This window comes from Dipodomys merriami, unplaced genomic scaffold (assembly GCF_024711535.1).
Source record: "Dipodomys merriami isolate MVZ:Mamm:240054 unplaced genomic scaffold, mDipMer1.0.p SCAF_2, whole genome shotgun sequence".
In the NCBI taxonomy this organism is placed as follows: Eukaryota; Metazoa; Chordata; class Mammalia; order Rodentia; family Heteromyidae; genus Dipodomys; species Dipodomys merriami.
This window is the reverse complement of record NW_027203381.1, coordinates 103,052,874-103,070,784: the sequence shown is the minus strand read 5'-3', so window position 1 is coordinate 103,070,784 and position 17,911 is coordinate 103,052,874. Positions and strand designations below refer to the sequence as shown.

The following is a 17,911-nucleotide window of genomic DNA, read 5'->3' as shown; positions in this document are numbered from 1 at the left end:
CTGTCTGTCTGTCTCTCTCTCTCTCTGTCTCTCTCTCTCTCTCTCTCTCTCTCTCTCTGTCTCTCTCTCTCTCTCTCTCTCTCTCTCTCTCTCTCTCTCTCTCTCTCTTAAACTCAGCACCCAATACTCACTAGGCTGGCACTCTCCTATTTGACCCATAATATCAGCCTTGGTTTTTTGCTGGTTATTTTAGAGGCAGAGTCAAGCAGATTTTTTCTGTCTTTATTGGGCTCCAACCACCATCCTTTGGAGTAACTAGGATTAGAGACATGAGCCACCAGTTCCCAGTGGTAATTCATTTCTTAATATATCTCCATCAAAACATTGCAAAGTGATATTCAGTGTTCAGTGAATTTTATTCATCCTTTTATAATGGAAATAATTGGAGAGGGGATGATGAACATAATGGTACCAGCAAGCTGAAACATAAGTTCATTCTTGGTGTAGTTTGATTACATTGAAGCTTTTAATCCTCTCAGAATATAATGATTAAAAGAAAATAAACAATGAGTTGTTATAAAGAAATGTTAAAATGAAGATTGACTTCATAGTCTTCTAAAAGTGTGTGTGTGTGTGTGTGTGTGTGTGTGTGTGTGTGTGTGTGTGTGTGTGTGTGTGTGTGTGTGTGTGTGTGTGTGTGTGTGTGTGTGTGTGTGTGTGTGTGTGTGTGTGTGTGTGTGTGTGTGTGTGTGTGTTTGCATGCATGTGCTCACATGTATCTCCAGACTTGAATTTAGGGTCTGAACACTGTTCCTTAGCTTTTTGCTCATAGTATTCTACCACTTGAGCTGCAGCTCCACTTCTTGATTTTGAGAAGGTAATTGGAGATAAGAGTCTCATGGACCCCTCTGTACAGTATGTTCACAAAAAAAATAAAATAAAATAAAATAAAAAGTGTCTCATGGACTTTCCTGCCCAGACAGGCTTTGAACTGCAATCCTCAGATCTCAGTCTCCTTGATCTTCTTAATTTTATAAGATATACATTGCATTCTTGACTACATTTTGCCCTTCTTCTCCATTCCTTTACTCTTTTCCCCTTGATCCTACTCCACTACTTTCAGGTACCAGCTTCCTGGTGTTTATTTTGTTGAACTTTGCCTTTGCCTTTTTGAGGAATTACACTACTTAAATTCTCTTGAATCTACCATATTTCATTTAATACATTTGTAGACATGTGGATACCATTCAACATCCTTACTTATAAGCTTATAAACTAATTCTAATTTCTAATTGTAAGGTAAATCATGCACCCTTTGTCTCTAAGGGCCTGACTTATTTGTTTCACGTAATTTTTTTCCAGGTGTTTCCTGGAAAATACAGTGTCATTCTTTCGCATGGATAAATACATGGATGAGTGTAGATATATCATGTTTTCTTGACCCATTTTATTTTTCCACCAGAAGATTGGCTTCTCATAGTTTCCAAGCCCACTGGACTTCTATGTAGAATTAAAAAAAAAACTTCATTGCTTTTTAATTTTGTCATTTTTGATAGCTTATATTCTGAAGATGTCCTCATTTTGAAGCCAAACATTGGGAATAGCATCTTATTTTAAAACCTGAGGCACCTTACAACCATGACAATCCGTCTTTCTTTTTTCAGACTGAGTCTCCCAAGAGGTTGACTTGCTGTATGTTCTCCTTAGAAGGATGTATCTGCCCAGCCCTGGGACATAGGATGACAAGGATAATATAACTCCTGCCCATGAGCAGGAGCTGCTGAGGAGCTGGACATATATATGGCAAAATACACTTTTGTAAGTAAGGTGATTGAAAATTTCGGTGCTACAGAGTCTCCGCGATGACTTCTGGAGTTCAGGAAAGGCTGTCTATATGATTAGCTATTTGTTTTTTAAAATTATAAAGGTCATCAGATGTTAATGATAGGGATCAGATGGACAAATGGGAGGAAAGGCACTCCTGTATTCCATTATCATTTCCTTGCTTTGCTATTTATATCCTTGTATGTCATAACAAGAATTTTCATATAATATAAATGATTTATTTCATTCAAATGCCATAAATGAAACCACAGAGACAAAACCACAAAGAAAACATGAATAGTAAGGAATATTAATGTAAGAAGATGCACATATATGTCCTATTGCACATATCATTCTATCTCATAAAGCAGTAAACCAACATAGAAAGGTAATGGGGTGGTTTCCACTAAGTTGAGGTGTGCTTTGGTACTAGTATGATTTCATTTTATTAAATTATGCCAGTGGTAGACAATAAATAGTTCTTTTGATGATTTTAATGTGAAGGGAAAATTGTGAAACACATTTGTTCAGGATGTAGATTAAGAAAAGCCTGGTCCATTGTTATCTAAGTTACTGCTCTCCCCATTTCTGCTCCAGCTCACAGGAGTCTTTGGTAAAGTCTCCTTACTGCTCTCACCTCATTCCATCTCTACCTCCGAGTGGTGGGTGCCAAGGCAGGGAGCATGTGCAGGTTGCCATTGCGCTGGCACTGAAAGTGTTTAGACCTGACAGTAGCGAAGCTTGGGTCTCAGATTAGCAGTTACCAGCTGTAATTACTGAGATAATTACTTCAAACACTGGGTTATATGCACAGTGAACCAAAGAGAGATCAGGGAAAGGTACATAGGGCAATAAGTATGAAACAATTGAAAGGAAATCTCCTACTAATGGTGTGCCAGTGACTTCATCTACTATTTAAAGACATAGAAATTTTCCAGGTGCATTGTCCATTTAGCATTCTTTGGTCTTGTTTATTAATCATCTAGTGTGGGATCCTGTCAAATTTATTGACTTCACTTTTCAAATATTGTCTGTCTCACCATGGATTGTGTCTTTAGTGATATTTCTTTTCTACATACCAACCTAAAACTCTTTGTATTCTGGGCCAATACTAGCAAGAGTAATGTCACATAGAAATTAAATCAAAGTTCATGGTCCACCCACAGCAAGTCAGCACTTTTGCCCAGATACCACATAAAGAAGTATTTATTAACTGATAAGTGATTCATCTAAAAAGATTTGATGGTGTTTTTTTGTTTTGGGGTTTGTTTTTTTTTTGGTCATGGGGCTTGAACTCTGAGCTTGGGCGCTGTCCCTCAGCTCTTCAGCTCAAAGCGAGCGCTCTACCATTTGAGCCACAGTGCCACTTCTGGTTTTTCTAGTGGTTTATTGGAGATAAGAGTCTCACAGACTTTCCTGCCCCGGCTGGCTTTGAACTATGATCCTCAGATCTCAGCTTCCTGAGTAGCTAGAATTACAGACGTGAGCCACTGGCGCCTGGCTATGATAGTATATTTTTTAAGGAAATAATTTTTTTTTAAAGAATGTATCCTTAGAGTTTTAAGACAAAGTATTTGCGATTCATCCATTAACTCTACCTTTGTTATATTGACAGTTTACTCCTGCCAAATAGAGGAAGTTTCATTTTTAATGATATCTAATTTGGTAATTTGATAAGACTTTTTCCCTTAATGTTTTTCAAGAACATTTTTATGTATCATAAATAACTTAGAAATTATATAAAGCTACAGCAGGTAGTATTTGATTTAATAATGAAAGCTTATATACTGTATATTTGTCTCAATGGTATTGTATACCCTTAAAAAGAATTTCTTAAGGGTAGGGTTGGAAGAGGGTCCTTATCTAGCATGTATAAGGCCCTGGTTTCAATCTTGGCACAAGGAAGGAAGGAAGGAAGGCTTCTTGATTATAATGCTTTAGTGGGAACTGTCATCATGTAAGTCATGCTCTCATAAATATACTTTTAAAAAATTCATTGTCTTGTTTGAACAATGAAAGAATCAGTTTTGTTAGATAATTGCATTCTCCAATAAAAATCACTTGTAGATAGTTTTTTTTTTTGGGCCTGTTAATTCCTTTTTTAAAATTCACTTTGTTATTATTACAAAGGTGACCAAAAGAGGGATTACAATTACATGTCAGGTAATGAGATCAGATTTCCTTTCTTATAGTACCTTCTATTCCCTATATTATGACTTGAAAATGGTTAAGGAAAACTGGATACATTATTGCACTTTCCTGCTTGAATTATACTAAACAAAGACTTACTGGGGTTGGAGTTTGATGCCTGCTAATGAGCAAAATTGTCAGATATTGAGTTCAAGTCCCAGTCTTGGACAAAAAAAAAAGTAAAAAATTTACTAATACTTAAGAAATCTGTATATTGCCCAAGATATCTTAGAACCTAGTGTTCGTTTCAGCCTCTGATAGGAAGATTTGCATAGTTAGGGAATTACAAGTTAAGTTAGTCACAAAATTCACAGGACAAAGACCAGTTTTAACAAACAAAAATTCAGACATACATACATATACACATATACATACACATATACATGCATTAAAAATGAACATTCCTAAAACTCACACAGGTTTCTCTTCTTACTCTTTGGTCTAATACAATATATATTTTAGACCATGCTGTATAATAAAAAGTATAGGAAGATCTTGTCCTCAGATGGGAGGAATATTTTTAACAGAGTGTACCCCTTGAGTAAATGCAGAATGTCTGCTTAATGTACTAAAAACCCTAGGAGCTTTGATCAAGTGCCAGCTGTTACATCAGTTCTGTTGGTAATCGTTCTTGCTGATCTGTGACCTCGACCTTGTGCTTCTGTCTGTGTGTGTCAAATCTATTTTAGGGATGGGGAAACCATAGTTGAGTTTAATAAGATTTATGCACCAATCTTAAAGGATGTTCCTGTATATACACTATCAACACTCGAACAATTCCAGAAGAAAGGTCAACTTTCCATTATACTTCTTATTTTGACTGAGTGAAAAAAAAATATTCTTTTGAAAAGTGGTAGAAAGCACTAACAACTTTGAAGGGCTGTTAGGCTGGGTCAAAAGAAACTCTATCTTCTGTTAGTTTCAGATTTAGATTCTTCCTTTTATTCTTTTTTTTTAAAATGAAGTAATGATTTGGGTTCTGTGAAACTATTATTTCTTTTTAAAGAAATGTAGAGAAGAAGCCATATGCACAAAACTAGCTCAGGTACACAGGAAGGCTCTGTCTCAAAATAACATAATAAAAAGAAAAGAAAAAGTACCAGATAATGAATAGACTGTAGCACTGATAATAAGTGTTGTGTGTATGTTCTGTTACATAATAATTAGTTCTTTTCCTGGATTTAAAAAAATACAGTTTTTATATTTTTCAAGACAATATAGCACAATATAGAAGCATATATTGTATTTTTAAATAAAAACAAATGTTTAGGCCTTCCTATAGCTCCTTTGATTCTCTACTTTTATTTTTAACTTAGAATCTCTAACATTTTCATCTTAAATTAACTTTGATTTCTTTTTAGATCGACTATACAGTCAGAGTGAAGTTAATAGTGAACTTTTACTAGATAGCACAGTTTTGTTGAATCTGAGTTATATACATACCCTTCCAAGGGTAATTGAGAAAAAAGAAATCCTGTATTATTTTATTGTATTAGTTATAGAACTATTTGTTTCTGTCACAAGGACAATTAATTCATCTCTTAACATTTGACTATTTCCTCATGGATCCTGTTAATAAGATTATATTTTACTTATTATATAGACAATATGAAATGGGCTAGATTTCTTGTCTGAATATAAATTCATATGTAAGTAAACGTGATCCTACTGACCAAAGTAAAAAAAAAGAGAGTGGGTGGTAAATAATATTCTGGAATTCGGTAGGTTGAGTGTATGGCCATCTCAAAACCTCTTTCCACTAGAAATTCACTAACAAGACCATAAAACATATTTGTCAGGGCAATTTGTACCACTCTGTAACAGCATATCATCTTTCTGTTTAAAATACTTGTCATTTTTATCAACTACAGTTTGAAAGATTACTTGGAATCACAGAAATGAAGAAGATCTCATAGACTTAAGTCCTTTGGTTGAACGCTTTAGTTAGTCATGCAGTAGTGTTTCCAGTCTCTTTTAGACTAGGGAATATGAGTGCCACCTATTTTAGTCCTGTGAAGTAGCTGACAAGTTAAAGCTGATGGACCTGGAAGTTGGGAGCAAATTTGGCCTTGGGCAAAAATATGTTAAGTCCTTCAGGTTGCAATAGAGAGCAGTTTGGGCAGCTATTTCTCTTGCTACAATGCCAGTGCCTTCGTTGTACTACCTGTCTCTGAAGCATATTCATAAAATGAGAAGCTATGGAAAGGTAAGGCTTTTAATGGCTAATCTCAAATGGTAGGACTCTCAGTTGAGTAAAAATGTCTTAAATAGGTTCATTTCTTTTGTTTTAAATAGGTTCATTTCTTTTTTGTTGTGCCTATTAAGTTGTATAGCCATACCTGTGTCTTTTGGTAAAGACATTTCCTCAACACTAAGTTACTGTCTTGGGGATTCAAACTTTCTCAAAAAGATATACGCTGATTTTGATTCATTTTGCAATAAATTAGAAATGTATTCTAATAAATAAAGTTTCAAACTTACTCTTCTATTCCATTTTTATTTTCCACTGTGCCCTGGCAACACTTGAATGTTTTCCTTACTTTTTTTATTTAATTTTGAATAGAGGAAAAATGTATTCTTCATTTTTGTTTTCTTCACTAAATACAAAGTCTTCACATTCGAATGAAGCTTTAGAATCCTTCTCTAAAATGATACCTTTTTCTTTCTTGTTCTATGAGATGAAGCATTGGGTTTTATTGCTCTTAATTTATTTGGCTCTTGTTTTGGAATGCTGTGTCATCCATTTGGATGAAATGCTTGCTGTTACATCCTGATTTAAAATTGTTCTTGGGTTTTTGCTTCCTGTTTAACTTTTAAAACTTCTTTTCATAGCTTGACTTAAGACAACACCAAGAGTTCTCTAAATTATTTGCCTTGCATTGTATTGTTGAAATAAAACATTCAATAAAAACGACTTTGACATAATCTTAATACTTAGATTATTTATTATTAGATTATTATGTTAATACTTAGGTTATTTTCAATTAACCCTCAGAAAACCAGAGTGGTAGACTGCTACCCTTGAGCAAAGGAGCTCAGAGACAGGGCCTAGGCCCTGAGTTCAAGCCCCATGGATGACCAAAAAAAAAATTTTATGAATATATTTTAATATAATAAAGCATACCTTGCTATTAGCAATATTGCATCCATTGGAACCTTTTATAAATTGAAGGTAAGTGGTAGACTTTTAGGAATTTTACTATTTCTATCTTTAAAGTATTTCTCCATTTTATTGTCTTGGGAACTGTATTAGACTTCTTATCCCTGCACCAAAATACCTGAGCAAAGGGAATAAAGATTTATTTTCCCTTACAGCCTCAGAGGTCCATCATGTTGGGAAGATGATGTAGGGCAGAAAATCTTGCATTTTAGGGCTGGGAAGGTGGCTCAGTGGTAGAGCGCTTGCCTTGCATGCCTGAGGCCATGGGTTCGATTCCTCAGCACCACATAAGCAAAAAGAAAAAAGCCAGAAGTGGTGCTGTGGCTCAAGTGGTAGCACGCTAACCTTGAGCTGAAGAGCTGAGGGACAGCACCCAGGCCCAGGGTTCAGGCCCCATGACCGGACCCAAAAAAAAAAGAAAAGAAAATCTTGCATTTTGGTAGCCAGGTAGCAGAGTCACAGAGGGCAGACATTGTCTGATACTTAGCCTTCTCTTTGCCACTCTTCATTCTGTCTTGGTCCCTAACCCATGCAATACATTCATCCACATTCTTTCCAGATCTCCTCACAGACACACATAGAGGTATACTTTCCTAGTTCTTCAAAACAACATCATCCTTTACAGTAGACATTGAGTCAGGATGATACTGAAAACAGTAAGTAACATTTTTAACTTTATAATGTCTCTTAGGTGGTAATTGTCACTGGTGAAGATCTATACTATATCCAAGTATAATACCTCTTTTTAGCATTTCTCAGTTACATTTTGTACCATAGAAATGAAAAACTATGATATGCAAATGTGAACAGGGTTGATAATGACTTCTTCCTCTTTAATTGTGTAAGATGTTAAAAGAAATAAGTTATATGAAGAAATTTGGCTCATTCTACCCCTGAAAGACCTTTCAGTTTCGAATCTTAACTGATTTCAGACCTTACATAGTTTCAGAACAACTGCTTTCTTGGACATTTCATTTTCTGGTAAGGTGGTAATACGTATTGGCCGTGGTATAACTTCAAGCAAGCTTTCCAGATAACCACAGCCTTTGATTTATAAATTATGTTATTAAAAAAAAAACTAACTTTCCTGACAAACCCATTTTTCTCCACTGCTTCATATCATCATTGCTTTCCATAGCATGTCTATTCAACAAAATTAATGAAAAATAATCACCTTGATTTTAGAGTATTTTTGCAATTATTCTTCCCATCAAATTCTAGGACTGGGAAGGTGGCTCAGTGGTAGAGCGCTTGCCTTGCATGCATGAGGCCCTGGGTTCATTTCCTCAGCACAATATAAGCAGAAAGAAAAAAGCCAGAAGTGGCGCTGTGGCTCAAGTGGTAGAGTGCTAGCCTTGAACTGAAGGGCTGAGGGACAGTGCCCAGGCCCAGAGTTCAGGCCCCATGACCGGCCCCCCCTCAAAAAAAAGTTGTTCTAAATTTTCTTTCTTATCCACTTTCCTAAAAAGTATGCTAATTTAGTGTGTGTGTGTGTGTGTGTATATATATATATATATATATATATATACACACACACATACACAGTTAGCATTATAGTATGGTAATCATATTAACTTTTACAATTTATTTGTACTTATTGATGAAGAATGTCACCTGAAAAGAAATAACATGGGTGGGGAAAAAGAAATCATTTATATTAGGAACAGTCTAGAAACTGGGGACAGATTTGCCTGCTTGATCATCTCCATTTTCTTTATAACATCTCCCCTAGCCCTTAAACTGACATAATCCCTTAGTCCTTGAACAGATCTCCAAAATTAGGAGTCCAGTAACTGCTATTGTATTGATTTATATGAGATTAGTAAATTAAATATTTAGTATACCCTTGCCCTGCCAATCCTTTGGCTTACTGTGATGATCTGATTGTGTGTGTTTTTACATTTACCATTTTACTTGCTTCAGGTTCATACTTAACCATATTTTTAGAGGAGAAGCTCATTATATATCCAAGTATAAAAATGTATTGTTACTTTCAGTTACATTTTGAGGGTGTTAACACTTTATAAATGATTAGCATGGCCATAGACCCAATATATTTAACGTTCTTAAGAGTCATTTTGTTTTCCTGGGATTTTTATTCATCTGTCTTCTCGTGAAGACAGAAACTATGGTAGTCCCTGTTAAAACAGCCTGTAGTCCTTCTTTGTAAATTGAAAAATGTACTCATTCTTTTTTTAAGAAATGAGTGATATATGGAAACTTAGGAATTATATTATTTTGAGTAATATAGATATTTATGAGTAATATGATTAACACAAAAGTGCTCCAATGATTTTATTCTTCTGTTTCACTTTAAGTTTTTTTTTGTCTTGTTTGGTCATAGTAGAGTTTGAACTCAAAGCCTCGCACCTACTAGTCAGGTGCTCTACTGCTTGAGCCACACTCCCAGCCCTTTTTGAGTTTTGTTATTTTTCAGATAGAGTCTCATACTTTTTGCCTAGGATCACATCTTCCCAAATAACTGGGATTTTTAAGTGTGAGTAATTTGTCTTTGACTTGAACTGCAGTCCTCCTGACTTACACTTTCTGAGTTACTGGAATTATAAGCAAGAGTTAATATGTGTATCTTTACCTTTAAGATACATACCAAGGGACAAAGACTGTTAGACGTCACGTGGATTTTCATGTTAATCTTACTCTACTTCTTGACTCTTCCATTTATGTTAAATTGAAAAATTATTAAATATTTGGTGTGTGGTTATGTTTGAGGTGAATGTGTTCTGTTGTATCATCTTACATCATGCTATATCATTTCATTGTTCTTTTTAAGCACATTTCCTTATGTTTCTTCCTAAGCACCCAATAATATAAGAGACAGAAAACTTGAAAGCAAATTTAACATCCATATTAATTCACAGCAAGGTTGTCATAAATATTTAAAATTTTGATGGGTTTTGAAAGTCACAAACCATTTTTTCCTCTTCTCTAAATTTGTTGATTATGTAAGATTGTGGACTAACTCATGGACTTCCAGGATAAGGAATTATAAAGTAAATTACTAAAGAAGTGACTGATGTATATACATGTGTGTATTGCATATGTGTATATTTAGTAAATCTACATTCTTTTTGTTACTGATAGACCATGATCCTACTTATTCCTTAACTATTTTCATTTTTATTTTTAGAATACTGCTATTTGCATTTGATGAAGAATTAAAAATGAAGAAAGAAAACCAATATATTCGTTAAGACATCTACTTGCTACTACATACCTACATATTACAGGATTCCTCAGCTTCTTATTGGGAAGTTGATCAACACTGTGGTCAGACTGCAATCAAGTTTACTTGCCTGGTGTCTTTCCATTGCCAGAGGAAATTCTGGTCAGAATGTAACAGCACAGCTCTGTCTAATTGCTATGGAAAGTGATAAACTGTCACTTCTTTTTTAAAGTTACATCTTGCTCCCCTCCATCACCACCACCACCAACAACAAAAAAAACATTCTTTAAAGTGACTAGAAACCAAGCCCCTGTGAACACTTCTATTGAACATGACTCATGGAGAAGAGCTTGGCTCTGATGTGCATCAGGATTCTATAGTTTTAACTTACCTAGAAGGATTACTAATGCATCAGGCAGCGGGGGGATCAGGCACCGCCGTCGACAAAAAGTCTGCTGGACACAATGAAGACGATCAGAACTTGAACATTTCTGGCAGTGCATTTCCCACCTGTCAAAGTAATGGTCCAGTTCCCAATACACATACTTACCAGGGATCTGGCATGCTGCATCTCAAAAAAGCCAGGTTGTTGCAGTCTTCTGAGGACTGGAATGCAGCAAAGCGGAAGAGGCTGTCTGATTCCATCGTGAATTTAAATGTAAAGAAGGAAGCTTTGCTAGCTGGCATGGTTGACACGGTGCCTAAAGGCAAACAGGATAGCACATTACTGGCCTCTTTGCTTCAGTCATTCAGCTCTAGGCTGCAGACTGTTGCTCTGTCACAACAAATTAGGCAGAGCCTCAAGGAGCAAGGATATGCCCTCAGTCATGATTCTCTAAAAGTAGAGAAGGATTTAAGGTGCTATGGTGTTGCCTCCAGTCACTTAAAAACTCTGTTGAAGAAAAGTAAAGCTAAAGATCAAAAGCCTGATACCAGTCTTCCTGATGTAACTAAAAACCTCATCAGAGACAGGTTTGTGGAGTCGCCTCATCCTGGGGGACAGAGTGGAACAAAAGTCTTGAGTGAACCCTTGTCATGTGCCGCACGGCTGCAGGCTGTTGCCAGCATGGTGGAGAAAAGGGCTAGTCCTGCCACATCACCGAAACCTAGCGTTGCTTGTAGTCAGCTAGCATTGCTCCTTTCAAGCGAAGCCCATCTGCAGCAGTATTCTCGGGAACACGCTTTAAAAACCCAAAATGCAAATCAGGCAGCAAGTGAAAGACTTGCTGCCATGGCCAGATTACAGGAAAATGGCCAGAAGGATGTCAGCAGTTTTCAGCTGTCAAAAGGAATGTCAAGCCATCTTAATGGTCAGGCAAGAACATCTTCAAGCAAAAACAGTGCTGCAACATTTCAAAATCCAATGGGTACTGTTCCTTCTTCCCCTAAAAATTCAGGCTATAAGAACTCCCTGGAACGAAACAATATAAAGCAAGCTGCTAACAATAGTTTGCTTTTACATCTTCTTAAAAGCCAGACCATTCCTAAGCCAATGAATGGACACAGCCAGAACGAGAGAGGAAGCATTTTTGAGGATAGTAGTACACCGACCACTATGGATGAATATTCAGATAACAACCCAAGTTTCACAGATGACAGCAGTGGTGATGAAAGTTCATATTCCAACTGTGTTCCCATAGACTTGTCCTGTAAGCACCGGATAGAAAAACCTGAATCTGACCAACCTGTTTCTTTTGATAATTTAACTCAGTCCTTGCTAAACACCTGGGATCCAAAAGTCCCAGAAATGGATATCAAAGAGCAAGATACCTCAAAAAATTCTAAACTAAATTCACACCAGAAGGTAACACTTCTTCAGTTACTTCTTGGCCATAAAAATGAAGAAAATGTAGAAACAAACACCAGCCCTCAGGGAATACACAGCGATATGACAAAATTCAGTACACAAAATTATACAAGGACTTCGGTGATAGAAAGCCCCAGTATTAACAGGACTACTCCAGTGAGCACTCCACCATTACACACAGCAACCAAAGCAGACTCTCCCATCAATCTTTCTCAACACTCTCTGGTCATCAAGTGGAATTCCCCACCATATGCTTGTGGTACACCATCCGAAAACCTGACAAACACTGCATCTAACCACTTGATGGACCTTTCAAAAAGCAAAGAATCACAAGGAGAGAAACCAGCGCCAAATGAAGGTGCACAGAATTCTGCAACCTTCAGTGCCAGTAAACTGTTACAGAATTTGGCACAGTGTGGAATGCAGTCTTCCATGTCAATTGAAGAGCCACGACCTAGCAAACCGCTGTTAAATGTAAACACAGATAAAACTGTAGGTATGATTGACAGAATAAATAGCCCTCTGCTCTCAACTAAAACAAATGCAGTTGAAGAAAATAAGTCTTTTAGTAGCCAACCAACAGGTCCTGAACCAGGACTTTCTGGTTCTGAAATAGAAAATCTGCTAGAAAGACGTACTGTCCTCCAGTTACTACTGGGAAATCCCAACAAAGGGAAGAGTGAGAAGAAAGAGAAACCATCCCTAAGAGATGAGAGCACCCAGGAACATGGAGAGAGAGCTTTAAATGAACAAATATTGATGGTGAAAATAAAATCGGAACCCAGCGATGACTTACATATTCATAACACCAACATGCACTTGAGCCATGATGCCAAGACCACCCCGTTCTTAGGGAGGACTCCCGCCATGCAGAGAAGCGCAACTGCCTTACCTGTGTCCGAGGACTTCAAGTCTGAGCCTGGTTCACCTCAGGACTTTTCTTTCTCGAAGAATGGTCTGTTAAGTCGATTGCTGAGACAGAACCAAGAGAGTTACACAGCCGATGATACAGACAAGAATCATAGAAATAGTGAACTGGCACCTCCAGAATCAAAGAGTCTTTGCACCGTTCCTAAGAAAAGGAAGCTTTATACTGAGCCATTAGAAAGTCCATTTAAAAAAATGAAAAACAACCTTGTTGATGCTGCAAATAATCACAGTGCTCCAGAAGTACTCTATGGGCCCTTGCTTAACCAGGAAGAGCTAAAACTGAGCAGAAATGATCTTGAATTTAAGTATCCTTCTGGTCATGCTTCCACCAGCGACAATGAACCTCGGAGTTGGGCCAGAGAGAGCAAAAGCTTCAATGTCCTAAAACAGCTTCTTCTCTCAGAAAACTGTGTGCGAGATTTGTCCCCACACAGGAGTAACTCTGTCATGGACATTAAAAAAAAGGGACACAAAAATCATGTGACCAGTAGCAAACCTGAATTCAGCATTTCTTCTTTAAATGGACTGATGTACAGCAACATTCAACCCAACAGTTGCGTGGATAGCAGGACATTTCCATATCCAGGATTGGTGAAAACTCCTGTGAGCCCTTCTTTCCCTGAGCACTTGGGCTGTTCAGGGTCTAGGCTAGAACCTGGGCTTTTGAATGGGTGTGCCATGACTAGTGAGAAGGGGCCCATTAAGTGGGTTATCACAGATGTGGATAAGAATGAGTATGAAAAAGACTCTCCAAGACTGACCAAAACAAATCCAATACTGTATTACATGCTCCAGAAGGGAGGCACTGCTGTTACCAGTCAAGAGACACAGGACAAGGACATCTGGAGGGAGTCTTCATCTACTGAAAGTGTCTCACAAGTTACAGTCAAGGAAGAGTTACTTCCTGCTGCAGAAACTAAAGCTTCTTTCTTTAATTTAAGAAGCCCTTACAATAGCCATATGGGAAATAATGCTTCTCGCCCACACAGTGCAAATGGAGAAGTTTATGGACTTCTGGGAAACGTGCTAACAATAAAAAAGGAATCTGAATAAAATGTAGCTGCCATCATCCAGCCCCAGATCTTTTTAAAACTAATTAGTATGAACTTGAGATCTGTATAAATAAGAGCATGATTTGAGACAAGCATGGTATAATTGAAACTTTTTTTTTTTCATTTTGAAAAGTACTGGTTACTGGTGATGTTTAAATATGCATACTAATTTTTGCTTAACATTAGATGTCATGAGGAAACTATTTGAACTAGCAATTGGTTGTTTAACACTTCTGTATGCATCAGAGAACAACTGAGAGTAGCCTATGAATAAAATCTTTTGTAATAATGAATAAGAGGCATAAATTGAAATGTAAAACTCCATCCTAGTGGATCAATGCATTTTGCTGCCTTTATGAGGGTACTTTATTTTGCATCTCAGAAGTCAGTCTACATAACATTTTTAATGTCCAAATGGTTAACTCTTTAAAGAATAATTATTAAATTTTAAAAAAAAGCTCTGATTCACCTCTCATTTTCAATTCAAGAATAAATTAGGAAAAAACATACATTTTTCACTTTTGCTAAAAAAACAAAAACAGAAAAAAAAGAACACATTTATTTTTAACTCTTGGAGGTGGTTTTGTGGTTCTCAATGTGTCTGTCCCACCCCAGACCTTTTCAATATATATTTCTTTAAACCTTGTACTATTTAGTAAAAATTGATTACAATAGAAGGCAGTTTGATAGATCCTTAAAAAAAAAAACAGGCAGATTTCCATTTTTGTATTTTAACTACTTTACTAAATTAATACTCCTCCTTTTACAGAATTTGGAAAGTTAACACTTATCTTCAGGTGGTTTCCTGAATTGTTGACTATTTATGAATTTGTTTTTAATAAAAGCAAAATGGTTTTTCTTTGGACAATTTGCACCATCTCTTGTAAAAGTTCTCACCATTCCTATGGTACCTTGTGAGTCTTATGAGCAGGATTTCTTAAAGCTGGACTCAGACCATCTATCTGTATTGGAATCATCTGGAGCACTTGCTTTAAAATGCAGATTCATAGGCAGCATCTCAGAGCTACAAGCACGAGGATCTCTGCTAAGTGGATCTGGGACTCTTCCATCTGCGTCTTAGCATGCTCCCTAGGTGTTTCTTCTGCATACCGATGTTTGAAAACCATTGCTATGACTTTTCTCAGAACATGGGACTGTAAAACTATTTGATGCCTATATTTTCCCCAATACAGCTACACATAACTCAAAATTTGCAATATTGTAGTTCCTATATTGCTGTTCGTTTTGTCTTTGGAAATCGGGTTCAGAATACTTTTTATGAGAAAAAAAATTGGGTAGAGGGGACAACTTTCATATCTGGCTCAACATCTCAGGAAAATCTGTGATTATTTATGTGTTCTAATGAGTAACATCTACTTAATTAGCCTTAGGGATGGAATAACAGGGCCACTTACCAAACTCAGGTGATTCCAGGATGGTTTGGAAACTTCTCCTGAATACATCCTTATCTTCTAAGACCATTGTCCTATAAACAATGCTGACAAAGATTAGAAACATTTAGTTCAACCTCAAGAAAGGCACTGAAACTGAGATTGACTAAAGCAAAAGAACAAAGGGCACTTATCCATGACAGAATGTACATTCCGAATGTACAGTCACTCCCCTGGATCTATTCCTTCTAAATAATGACGCAAAGAAAACTGACAGTTATAGAAGAACATTATTGAGCCACATTGGATGTCAATGTGGAAATAAGTATTTTTAAGTTGAAGTTTTACAATCCATAGTTCACACATATACACACACAGACACACACACTTATTTTTGTTTACAATTGTGAACCAGGTAAACAACTGGCCCGTCAAAAAATTACTGTATAGTCAATTATTAATTGGTAGGAAATTTAAAGTTGTTCTACTTGATGTTGTTTCTAAGATTTTTTATATTAAAAATAGACATTTTTTCCTAATATGATCTAAAAGTCTAAATATTTTTTTCTCAAAGTGACTTGTACATAGTTACTGGATATCTCACAATAGTCAGGAGTGTATCTGATGCTACATTATAGAGAGGTGAAGGCACATACTTGTTCTGACATGAAAATTCCACTGGCCAAGGGAATTTATTCTCCTCCATGTCCATACTGTGACATGTCTATCCTATATAAACAAGCGTTGAAGTAAATCATTTTTCTTGGTCATTGAAAAAGGTCTAGAGCCTTAGAAGTGTTTCAGAAAATTCTTCTTCCTCCTAATATTTCTCTTAAACAAAAGAGTGACATTCAGGTGGGGTGAAAGTAACCAGAGCCAACAGTGCTTTTTGTTTGTTTGTTTGTTTATTTGTTGGTTTGTTTTAGTTGGTTGGTTATTTTTGTTAACAATTAAAGGAATGAGGGTATGTAATACAGAAATAAATATGACTGCAAAAAAAAAATGCTGTTCTGATTTACTACACAATATTCCCAATTTCAATTTGGAGTGATTTTAAAGAAGAGCACTGAGCAAAGGCATACATCCACAGATCCACTTTGTTTATACATATGTAGATACAAGAATGCACATATACACATTTTCAAGGACTATTTTAGATACCTAGGCAATTTCTTCCTAATAAAGTCATTTGTGAAAGGGTACTATAGCTTTCATTGACATCAGTATGGTAGCATTACCTGTTTATTCTCTGCTACTACATATAGAAGAGTAAACTGGTGAGAGTATATATTTTATATATATATATATGTAATATGTATATATATATATTGACTTGTTACATGAAGATGTTAAAATTGGTTTTTAAAGGTGATGTAAATAGTGATTTCCTTAATGAGAAATACATATTTTGTATTGTTCTAATGCAACAGAAAAGCCTTTTAATCCATTTTGGTTTCTGTATATTCCATGTATAAGTGTAAATATAATCAGACAGGTTTAAAAATTGTGCATGTATGTATACAGTTGCAAGTCTGGACAAATGTATAGAATAAACCTTTTATTTAAGTTGTGATTACCTGCTGCATGAAAAGCGCATGGGGAACCCTGTGCATCTGTGCATTTGGCAAAATGTCTTAAGTCAGATCAGATGTTCATCCCACCATGACAGTATTCCATTTCTGGATATGACTTCTGTGGCTTAAGATTTGTGAAAGAATGTGCTTTGAATCCAAGGGTCTTAATTTTTATTTTCCAAATCAACCACTTTGACAATTCACTTTCACGAATTTTTTAAATCCTGTTGGAAACATAATATTATACCAGGAGTATTCTAGCAAATACTGGAATACAGGCACATTACCATTCATGGTAAGAAATGTGGGGTTTACAAAGCCAGTTTTGATGCGATCTGCTCAGTAATATAATTTGTCATTTTTATTAGGAATTTAATTTTTCATGTGATGTCTTGAAACTGTACATACTGCAGTGTGAATTTTTTGTTTTTTTTAATCTTTTAGTGTTTACTTCCTGCAGTGAATTTGAATAAATGAGAGAACAAAAAAAATACACAAAAACTGTATCGCCTCTAGTTTGAAATGACTGTTATTTTGTGAGCTTCCTCTGGTATTTAGATTGTCTATAAACCTACAAGTCCAGTTGTGAAAATAGATTTTCAAAGATGTTTTCCCTGTCTTAAAAGGAAAAAGAAGCTGGCTAGCAAGTTATAACATTTAAAATAAGATAATTATAATGAAGCTCAAAATGGCAATAAGACTAGAATTTCACTTTCCCCAATGAATTTGTGATTGAATGGCCACTACATTTTTTTAAATGAAAAAAGATTTGTATAGTATTAAGGAAGTTGATTCCATGTAAGTATACAGACTTTGTTTAGAGCTTTTATGAATTCCCCATTAGTGTTTATTTTCAAAA

The 17,911-nt window shown here is 36.0% G+C and overlaps 1 protein-coding gene across 4 annotated transcripts in view; it reads left to right on the top strand.

Moving 5' to 3' along the window:
- Positions 1 to 17,563, top strand: part of Nrip1 (nuclear receptor interacting protein 1) — a 77,923-nt gene extending 60,360 nt beyond the window's left edge. For 2 of the 4 annotated variants that reach the window (XM_070030485.1, XM_070030487.1), the window contains 2 exons: positions 1,605 to 1,758; positions 10,263 to 17,563. In XM_070030485.1, coding sequence (XP_069886586.1) covers positions 10,630 to 14,088 — 3,459 coding nt within the window. In that variant the 5' untranslated portion in view covers positions 1,605 to 1,758; positions 10,263 to 10,629 and the 3' untranslated portion in view covers positions 14,089 to 17,563. The remainder of the gene's footprint in view (positions 1 to 1,604; positions 1,759 to 10,262) is intronic. The other 2 variants (XM_070030486.1, XM_070030484.1) reach the window with 1 other exon arrangement.
- Positions 17,564 to 17,911: the final 348 nt, after the last annotated feature.